Below are 10,634 nucleotides of genomic sequence, written 5' to 3'. Positions count from 1 at the left end.
ACTGTCACTGACATGTGATGCATATCTGGCCTGGGTATGTGTATGGATCATATGGGTGGAGCCCAAATGGCTGGACAGCACTGGTTCACGAAACTTCTGAGGGTGTTCCAAGTGCCCACAGGGCATCGTGTGTTACCAGAGAAGAACTCCAGGAGGAGTCAGCTAGGCATGGATGTACCTGGTGGATGTGTCCACAGGCTGGAAGCAAGGCAGAGCCTGTGAAGGCACTTGAGTTTCTACATAAACTTGATGACGGAATGCCATATGCAGGCCTCAAGGACATGCAAACAGTGTGGCAGGATGCTACATGTTTGTGAGTGCATTTTGGCATGGTGGTCAGAAGAATTTCTTGGTTGATTGTATTCATCTTGGTTGTACTTGGAGTAATCAGGTGCAGGCCAGTGGTGAATGTGAATCCCCACGCACCCGTAATGTTGTACAAGGAAGCAGACTCCTTTTGGTAATATGACCTAAGGGGGCCAATCCTAGGACCTACAACTTTCATATAGCAAACCCCATGCCGAGATTCAATCATTCCTACTTATTTGTCCACACAACCAGCCCACTGTATTTTACACCTTCCCCATTATCAATTTTCATCTACTACCGATAACACTTTATCCATGATCAAGATCCTTGATATAAAACTAGTCCTTTTACATTCGTCTAACCTAATCTCACTTTCCCAATGATGTCAGATCTTCCAAGAAACCTCCAGAAGGATAACTCTCAAGATGATGGGGATGAGACAATGCATATAGATTGCAATGACAAAGCCAACCAGGGGTATCCTCATGCACGCCAAAAGGGATAAGAATGACAGTGCTTACTCGAATCCAGAAGCACATGTTTCTAGAAGTCAACGGGCAGGGATTATTTTAGTCTTGAGAGTCTGGCAAATATTTCTGAGTAAAAATCTGCATGCCCTCTTCAAACCCAATGATTTGGAAACCCCGATGCTGTAGATCTCCCCAAATCATGTACCACAGCACCATTATCCCTATCCATAAAGGTGGAGACTTAATAAACCAGAGATGTACCGTCCTATAGGCATTACTTTAATGAATGGGCAAGCGAGAGGGGTGATCAAGTGGGATTTGGCTAGAAGCACTCCACCTAGAACCGTATTTTCACATGTAAAAGCGATCGCTAAGGAAGCCACACACAGAGGGAAGAAATTAAAAAGATGCTCTGTGGATTCCTTCAAAGACTTCAAAAACATAATTGATCATAAGCCTGAGGTTAGCTAGAGAGAGAGGAGCTAGTAATCTTGGCCACAACCTCCAGACTACCATGAGTTCCAACAATTGAGAGATGTAGATCTATTGGAGTGAAACAAGAATGCCCACTTTCCTCTACACCCTTTGGTAGATGAATTGCAAATTTTGGAATTCTTCTGAAAGCCCTAGCTAGCTCTCTAGCAAATGATGTACTCCAGAGAGACAACACCGTTTAAATACCTAATAGAAGTTTTGCCAAGACAAAGGCCTTGAAGCTCACCTTGGTAAGAAGAAGTTATGATCCTCCATCCTAGCCTAGGTTATTTGCACTGGTGGAGCATACATATAGACTTAATAGTCGAATTCACAGGCCTGAAAATTATAAGGACCAACTGCCACATCATAGGCTGGTGAAAGGTTATGTGTCAGTGACCCTCTTTGATTAAAAAAAGTCTGCATGCCCAATTTCAGCAGGTCCAAACCCAGGCACTGTATTTTTGCACTTGTCTGCACCGAACAGATCGCTAAGCTGCATAACAGTTTACTTGCACTACTTAAAGGCAGACTTCATGTAATGCACCAAGAACGTGGATGGCCACAATCCATCACTCCTCACATCATTCTTTTAAGATTGTAAAGTTTGTTGAAGAAAAAAGAAATGGTACTTTTTTTCCAGGGAAATAGATGGACAAACACTCTTATTTTCTGTACCTTGGCTTCCAACTGCTTATTTTTTTCCACCTCCTTCAAAAACCCTTCTACATCCACCTCATACCTGCACACGAGTTCCATTTGTATCTGAACAATTTTTACTTCTCACACAGACTGACATCAAGCTAACCTTTGATCACTTCTATACATGCCAAATACATGTACTGGGGGCAGCATCTTTATATACCTAGATGAATCCAGGAACATGCCCAAATTCACCTTTTAGGAATGTGCATGTTATATACTCATGGTAGTCAACCCACAAGACTATATAACTATCAACTCCATTATGCATAGTATGGACTAGATACTACGACATCCCCACTAACATCATCAGTGCCCAATAGTGGGTGTAGAACTCTGTATCAAGATATGCTCTCACACACGCACTCCACACACACACACACACACACACACACACACACACATAAGAGCATATATTCACACAAAGCCCTTCGTACTGAGTTTCTGTCAAACCTCCGGAGATGCAGGGCAAACTCAGCCATAATGAAGCCTAGCACTAAGGGAAGTAGCAAATAGAAAGAATTAGTACAGCAAATAAGTAGTTGATAGGGAAAATGCACCGCTAAAGATAGAAAGAATAAGCACAATATCAACTGGGCAGAATCTTTATACCTCTTCAAGACACTCAATTCTTGTCATAATTAAGATGGTAAGAGAGGAATACCTGTCCACTGGTAAGGAATCATCTTCAACTTTCTCCACCAATGTTTGTGTATTACTGTATGTATTCAAGTTAACTTTATTGCCGTCTACCTTGGTCTGAATCTCCACCATTCCATTTGTAGCTATATCCTTTTTTCCAAACTGCATAAATGGCATAAAAACATCTACCATCAGCATGTGATGTTAATACCAGGACCCAGCACACTTGATGCAAGATGGTTTTCAAAATTCAAAGTAACAAGCCTTCACCTGGACTTGAACAAAGATTGCATGCAATGATAAGATTAACCAGGAAGTAACTGGAATCCTAACGACCAGCATTGTACACGGAGATACAGCATGAGCACAAGTCCACTACTAATCCCCCTAAGTTTTGATTTTCCCCCAGTATACTCACTTGTCCCCTGGGATTTACATTTGCCACCTGAATGGCCTCTCTACCATTTACGAGATTCTCTACCTCCATTTGGGACCCTTTGTTAAAAGGATGACCCTCGTGCTGACAGAGAGATTCACATGAGCTTACAATACTCTTACGTATTGTTAATAATCACTTATATCCTCTGTGCAATGTGATACTCTGCAAAGCCCAATAAACTCATCTAAAATGATGTTCTGTTCAACGACACTGGAGTAAAAAAGAAAAATAAACTGCCTTTCTCATAAGCAGATAAAAAATGAGGAAGCAAATGGATGTGTTAAGCTGTCTACCGGGTACCCACACATCCACGTTTTGTGTGACTTTCCAACAGACGACATCTCTGCATACAGAATGGGACATACTAACAATAACAAAAACCATGCCAAACTGAATGCTTCAAAGAGTCACAAGACAGCATGGAAGATCTTGACTTTCAACATGTGCAGTGATGCTGGAGTTATAAAAGTAGGGGCCACAGCCATCAATGGCGTCCATAAGAACTCTTTTGGCAGTTTGGCTCTCTGTATCCGGATTCTCAGCCACAAAATGAAAGAGGGTTTATAGCAATGGAAAGTTCAGGTTATTTCCCAAACTTACCAAAACCAAACTGCAATCTTCACTCCATGACTTTCTACTCACAAACCTTCAAATAATCAACTCCATCATGCATAGCATAGACTACAGGCTATGGCATCCCTACTTATGTCCAAGAGTAGGTGCAAGTTCATGCATAAAGATATGTCACCGTAGCAGACAAATATTAGATAAACCAGCAAACTGAGTTTCTATCACTTCTCTGAAGGTAACGGGCAGCTTAACCATGATGAAGGCTAGCACTAAAGAGAACACACACACACGGAGGTGGTCAAGCTAATGCACCACTTAAGATATATAAAATTTAGCATAAACCAGATCGCCACAGCTTGGACGAAGACTTCAACAGAAATCTGGGCCTCCACTAATATGGCAGAAAGATGTGTGATGAAAGAATCGGATAAAATGTAAAAAATCAGCTGAAATTATGTTACTCGTATGTGTCCAAGCAGCTTGTTACATAGGAAAGGTAAGTTTTGTCGAAATGCACAACGGAAAATGAGACAACTGCTGTGAGAAACAAAACATAGAAGTGAAGAGAGAGAGAGAGAGAGAGAGAGAGAGAGAGAGAAGCTGTATAAACTCTGCTATATACACGAAGATCCGATACAATATGGAGTGTGGAGGGCAAGGGTGGTATTTATACCACCCTACAGTGCTGGTCGGCCAGCCCTAGATCAGCCGACAGCCTGCACATCATGTCCATGACTGGAGAAAGCCAGTCGGCGAAGACCAAATCACCAGTCAGCCAGCACAGACAGCCCCCACGACCCAAAAACAGGGAGAAAAAAACATGGAAAAAATGGGAAAAAATGAAAAAAACTCCTGGGCGGGCACACCCACAACAAAGGCCCTCACTGAGTAATATGTGCAAATAGAAGATGACTGCTAACACCCCCTCTCAGCTCCAAGATGTGGAACCAACCCTAGTGAGCTGGAGTGTTGCCGGGGCATCGCTTGAGGTAGAGACTTCGTGAAGAGGTCCGCTGCATTGTCCTCCGTCGAACGAAACTCTAGCAAGATGTCATCAGCAAAAAACTTCTCATGAACAAAGTAACTCTGGATGACCGTGGGTTTCACCAGTGGAAACCCAGTCTCCCCATGTAACCTCTGCAAAACTGCACCACCTCGCAAGCAGCACCACAAGCAACTCAGTACTCTGCCTCTGTAGAAGACAACACAATAGTTGGCTGCCTCTTGCTGCTCCGTGAAATAGCCCCTGAGCCAAGGGTAAATCCGTAGCTTGATGTAGATCTCCTCGTGTCTAGATCTCCTCCCCAATCTAAGTCACTACAACCTTGGAGTCTAACTCCATCCGTCGTTCCCCCTCTAGTTTCATAGAAGAGTCCAAGCTCCTTCGTACCTTGCAGATACCGCAAGATCTGCAATCCTATGTCCCAATGAGTCTTCAAGGGTGTCTACCCCACTGGAAAGCTCAAGTCCAATCCGATGTTCAGCAACCAAATCAATGAACCAACAAGCTTCCGATACAGAGGCATCAACCTGCTCACAAGGATCAATAACTATAACTTGGTTATGCCAAGTCCTAGGAACCTGTCGAAGACCATACAAGGCCTTCTGTAACCTGTAAACCACCCCCTCTGATCCCGGAACCTCAAAGCTTGGAGGCTTCTCAACATACACCTCCTCTTACAAGTCACCATCTTCCACTTGCATGGCTTTCCTACAAGTCCTCTGCGAAAAGAGCTTCCTCACCTAGAGTAGGCTCTTTGTCCCAAATGATCCGAGACAGCAAAGCATAGTTCACCTGTAAAGGCTCCTCTAACTTAAGAACACAAGAACTAGAATGTCCTTGCCTGTTGCAACATCTAGCAAGCCATCCATCATCTGGTCCCGGAAAGCCTGCCGCAGCGTATCTACATTCAAGTGGTCATGACGAAACTACCATAAATCACCTAACTGAGAACCTGTAAGAGAGAGTGCTGAGAGTTCGTAGATCCCATTCTCCACTCCGCATTCCCATACAACCTGGCTTGTCGCTTTGTCCCATAGAGCAACAAAATGCTCATCAAACTCCACCCGTACGCCAGTCTTGTAAACCTCATGAACTGACAACAGATAAAAACCAAGGGATGGAACATAAAGAACCTGGGAGGTATGTCTCCTCCCTCTGCCAGCGGGAACGATTTCTAACTTGCCCTCACTGTGAATAGGGATAGTGGACTTGTCACCAATAAGGATGTGACCTACGTGCCTTCGAAGATACTCATGTGCTTGGAAGCACCATTGTCTAGAATCCAGTCCAGCGTATATCCCTAGCGGTGAGTCCAACTGCTTCCCTGCTCGAAGAAGATGAAACTCGGGTGCCCATAATCTCCAAGTACACAAAAGCTGGAGTCTTTACAGTTACCGCTGATGAGGAATCTACACACCTCTCAATGCTCCGTTGAGGACATTTCCTCCAATCGTGGCCTTTCTCGCCACAATGGTTACAGGTCCATTCTACCTTCAAGGTGTCACTATCCGACTCGGACTGCTGCTCGAAAGACTTTACCTATGAAGACCTCCCTTAGCCCTTACTGCGGCCTTTCGACCGTTGGCCAGTCAAGGCCTCAAAACTTCTACCCTGTGGAGGATTCATAAAACGCTCTTCTTGGTCCAAGACCATAGACACAAGCTCCTCCCATGTGATGGTGCTGAGCCTCCCACTAGTGATCAAAGAGGAATAGAAAGCTGAGTATTGAGAGGTCAATGAGACAGCAAAGTGACGGCCATGTCCTCTGAAGATATCTCCTTCCGAGCCTAAAGAACCTCCTATTGAAGAGCCTGGAGCTTGTTGATGTGCTCTCGCATCGTCGAAGACTTTGCAAGATCCATCGCTCACATTTGCACTTCCAAGGAAATCCACTTCATGGGTGATACCTTGTTATACAGAGACGCCAAGTGCTGCCAAATCCCTCTGGCCAGCATCATGTGTTTGATATGATTAATCACCAGGGATGTGCAATTAAGGAAGATGAAAGAATGCACACGGACATTGACACAATCTCATTAACTGTGTGCCTGAGCCTCTCATTCTTTCCTAGTAGAGGGTAAAAGCTCCCCGTCCTCCAACTCTGGCCGTGGAACACCAACCACAATGAAATCAGCCAAGTCATAAGACTCCAATACAAACTCCATCATTACCTTCCAGATGCCATAGTTAGTCCCGTCCAACTGTCGATCCACCGGGAATGTGGGAAGAGTGGGGATCTTCACGTGCTTCTCAGCCATCTCAAGGGTTCACAAGGTCTTGTGAAGGGAAGGTGGGTGGAAAAAGAAATGAAAAAGAGGCTACAAACACTATGCAAGGAGGTTGTCCAACGGTGATGGCCGCCTTCCACCCGATCTCCGAGTCCCGAACAGCCCAAGAAATCTCCAATCAGCACCAAAAGATAGCAAACCCTCAAGCTCCCACGGTCTCCAAGCTTCAAGCCACCTAGGGCTCTAATACCACGTCGGAATGCACAACAGAAAATGAGACAACTGCTGTGAGAAACAAAACGAAGAAGTGAAGAGAGAGAGAGAGAGAGAGAGAGAGAGAGAGAGAGAGAGAGAAGCTGTATAAACTCTACTATATACACGAAGATCCCATACAATATAGAGTGTGGGGGGCAAGGGTTGTATTTATACCACCCTTCTAAGTTCCACCCCCTCCGTCAATGGCCCAGCAAAAGTTTTCTTGCTTCGGGTGAATGTAAAGTTTTTTTCCCTCAAAAGGTGTGTTCTCTAAAAAGATCAAAGGCCTGGTAGTTTACAAGTCATAATGGTGTTCAGTGTCTTGAGGTACTGTCATAAAATTTCCATAAAGACTTTTTTAAGTGCCCCCATACTTTAAACAAAATTTTAAATTTTCCAATCAAGAAGGTAAAATGTCTATCAAAAACGCACAAGATGAATCTCCTGAAATGCATTATATGTTGGAAATGCCAACAATGTAGTTGAGATGCTTACCATGGAAAGAGCAGATGATATATCATCTCCTTGGGTGATGTGAGATATTGGAAAAGTTTTGGGTGTTGATGGTTTTGGAGATTGTGAAGAATCTTGCTCTGATGTGCCTCCCGTTCTTGAGAGAACCCTACTGTCATAAAGTGCTTCAGACCGCAGGCCTGCGCTTTAGCAGCAAAGGTGGTAAGCTGGCTGTTCAGCTTTACACTTTGTACTACAGAATGTCCAGGAAAGAGTTCAAAAAGCTTTGAAATTACCCCTAGGATAATACATCCTTGGTGTGTCTCTTTTTTTGGCATTGGCATACCCAACCTTGTGACAATTGTTAGCCCTACATTGAAAATTCAAGAACATGAAAACATCAGACGTTGTTTCACTGGTTTCCTTTCATCCTTGAAATAATTGATCATGTTTTCACCACACCAATAGGATTTCTGCATTTGTAGCAGACGGGACTCAAGTCGTGCCAACACTATGGTTCTCTCAAAGCCTTGCTTGTCGTGAGCAGGCTCTACAAAGTTAGCTTCAAGAACACCTACAAGATCAGATTAGAGCGTCATTGCCATTTCCAAATATTCATGAATTGAGTTTGCTCAGACCACCCATGATCCAACCACTCAAACTTCAACCAGAAAAAAAGTTGCCACTATGATAAAGGGTCTCATGGATATAGCCCTCCTAATTTTTATATTTTACAGAGTTCAACCACCTGATTCTGTGATTACACTGTTTCTATGCCTCAAATTCTGGTTATAGAAGCATACCAATAATCCCACGTCCTTGACTGCTCGCAGAATTCCAAATTCGCCAAAATGGCTGTGCAAAATTCAAGAATTTTCTAGATATTTAGGAACATAATGATAGATTCACTTTCATCTGAAAACGAGTATATACCAACAAAGAAGATAAATAAAGAACCTTGATAAGCCTATTTTTGTGATAAACGTTGAACCCTTGTACATCAATGTGATCCTTTGCATCCTTCACAAAGCCTACGGTAACAACAGCCATCATCTGCAACACACACACAAAAAAAGGACAAAGGTTATTACACACGGGGTCCTGGCCCTCAACATCTTCCATGGTCTTCCTTTGCCATAGTTTGACCTTAGTGGCTTGAAAATATAAGGCTCCTTCCAGATCACGAAGCACCTCATGTTGGAAATGAGAGGGTTGCTTAATGGTGGGCAAATGGAGTAAGCACTAAGCTTAGATTAGCACACATAGAGTAGCACACACAAAGTGTTGATTAATACTAAGCATAATGACATTAACCATAACGAATGAGACTAAGCACAAAGATTAAGTCATAAAGACAAGAGAGTGTAATTTCCACTAAGGATCACACAGGATTATATTAACCAAAAGAGGTTACACCACATAATACTCTCTACACACTCTAGAGTGAGTGAGAACTAGCTAAACTATAGGCCACCATGAGCCAAGCGCCTAGATCCACTTTCCTCTCCACCTTTCCTAAATCTATTCCACCTCTCCTATACAATATAGAGGTGCCTTGATTAGTGGAGATTCATGCCACCTAGAAGAGCCGCCATTCTAGCCTAACACTAGAACCTTAGACCAAGACCTTTATCTAATAATCCACTAAGGATTAATGTGACCTTACATCATAAGGTATGGAAGTACATCACCTAAACTAACACCCTCTCTTGATCTATATACATATCACGCAGGATGGGTAGATCAAAGAACACGCACGCACGCGCACATGCACACGCTGTGACCGCTCCCTACAGGAGGCCTTCAGATCGGAAGACAATATACACATATTTAGAACACTTAATTTAACTGTTATTAAACAATGGAAACAACATCAACAGCACAAATATTGGAAATACTAAAAATACAAATAACACCAACACTGGGGCCGAAAAGGGCCGACCCCTCCCCATCAATACTTTTTGTATTTCTTGGAGTATTTATATTTGTACAAGTGTCACGGGCCTGACAGGCCAGATTTCTCCACAAGGGAGTGAAAAACAACCAAATAAAACTGGTTCAAGTCGATGAAGAGGTGTTGGTCGGAATAGCCCAAATCACAGGCTCATTCCCACCTTCACTGGGTGGACACCTGCCTTTCACTGGTCTTCCGAGACCGTGCACCAACACGCACGCCCGTACTAACGCAGGCCAAGGGGTACACCGTGGAGGGAATGTGGCCTGGTTCTCCCTAATGAGCTTTGCTCCCAAGTTCCCTGGTGAGTCTAACCTTCACTCGCTCTCAGAAGCTCTGAGAGCGCGGTTAACAACACCACACAGGGAGATATACTAACCACACCAAGAAGAACATTCTTGAGCATGGTCAGCATATACATGCTTTGCTCCTGCACTACACACTACACAACTTAAAGAATTCTCTGAATTTAAATTTGCAAATTTTAGATTTATACAAATGAGAAAAATATGAGAGCACCTGGTACAATGAGTACAATTTCGATACAACAGGTACAATTTGCAATAGGTACAATCAAGATATCAGGTACTTCACACGTGTGGAGGTACAAACTAGTCAAGTACTATGCATGTACTATACTTGCAACAGGTACAGCAGGTACATCAAGTGTTTCACACGTGTGCAAGTACAACCAGCCGGGTTGTACTCAAGTTTTGTACTTGCAGCAGGTACACGTGGGCTGCAGGTAGGCGGGTACTGCAGGTGGTACAACACACGTGAGCCCCTGCAGGCGGGTACACCAAGCCGGTACAGCCCTACAGGCGGGTACAGCAGGCAAATACAGGCGTGGACAGCCCTGCAAGCAAGTACAATTGCAAGTTCACGCGTGGGCAGTCCTGCAGGCGGGTACAACAGGCCGGTACAAGCGTGGGCAGCCCTGCAAGCAAGTACAGCAGCCAAGTACAGCCGTGGGCAACCCTGCAGGCGGGTACAGCAAGCAGGTACAGGCGTGGGCAGCAATCGGGTACAGCCACAGCACATACAGCAGGCGACGGAGATAAGAGACTGCAAGCGATGGAGAGAGAAAACCCTTCAACCCACCACACGTGGAAAAATTTCCAAAAATGTTCCATGC

At 44.0% G+C, this 10,634-nt stretch overlaps 1 protein-coding gene across 1 annotated transcript in view; it reads right to left on the bottom strand.

The window, feature by feature from the left end:
* Positions 1-10,634, bottom strand: part of LOC147619652 (protein MICRORCHIDIA 7-like) — a 60,440-nt gene that overhangs the window by 5,647 nt on the left and 44,159 nt on the right. The window contains exons 12-18 of the mRNA XM_086773336.1: positions 8,503-8,598; positions 8,349-8,400; positions 8,008-8,119; positions 7,842-7,915; positions 7,588-7,745; positions 2,620-2,759; positions 1,932-1,995 (exon numbers count right to left, since the gene is read on the bottom strand). Coding sequence (XP_086629462.1) covers positions 1,932-1,995; positions 2,620-2,759; positions 7,588-7,745; positions 7,842-7,915; positions 8,008-8,119; positions 8,349-8,400; positions 8,503-8,598 — 696 coding nt within the window. The remainder of the gene's footprint in view (positions 1-1,931; positions 1,996-2,619; positions 2,760-7,587; positions 7,746-7,841; positions 7,916-8,007; positions 8,120-8,348; positions 8,401-8,502; positions 8,599-10,634) is intronic.

This window comes from Cibotium barometz, chromosome 33, assembly GCF_041138505.1.
Source record: "Cibotium barometz isolate CiBa-2024 chromosome 33, ASM4113850v1, whole genome shotgun sequence".
Taxonomy (NCBI): Eukaryota; Viridiplantae; Streptophyta; class Polypodiopsida; order Cyatheales; family Cibotiaceae; genus Cibotium; species Cibotium barometz.
The sequence above is the reverse complement of the archived record's forward strand: the minus strand, read 5'-3'. Positions and strand labels throughout refer to the sequence as shown.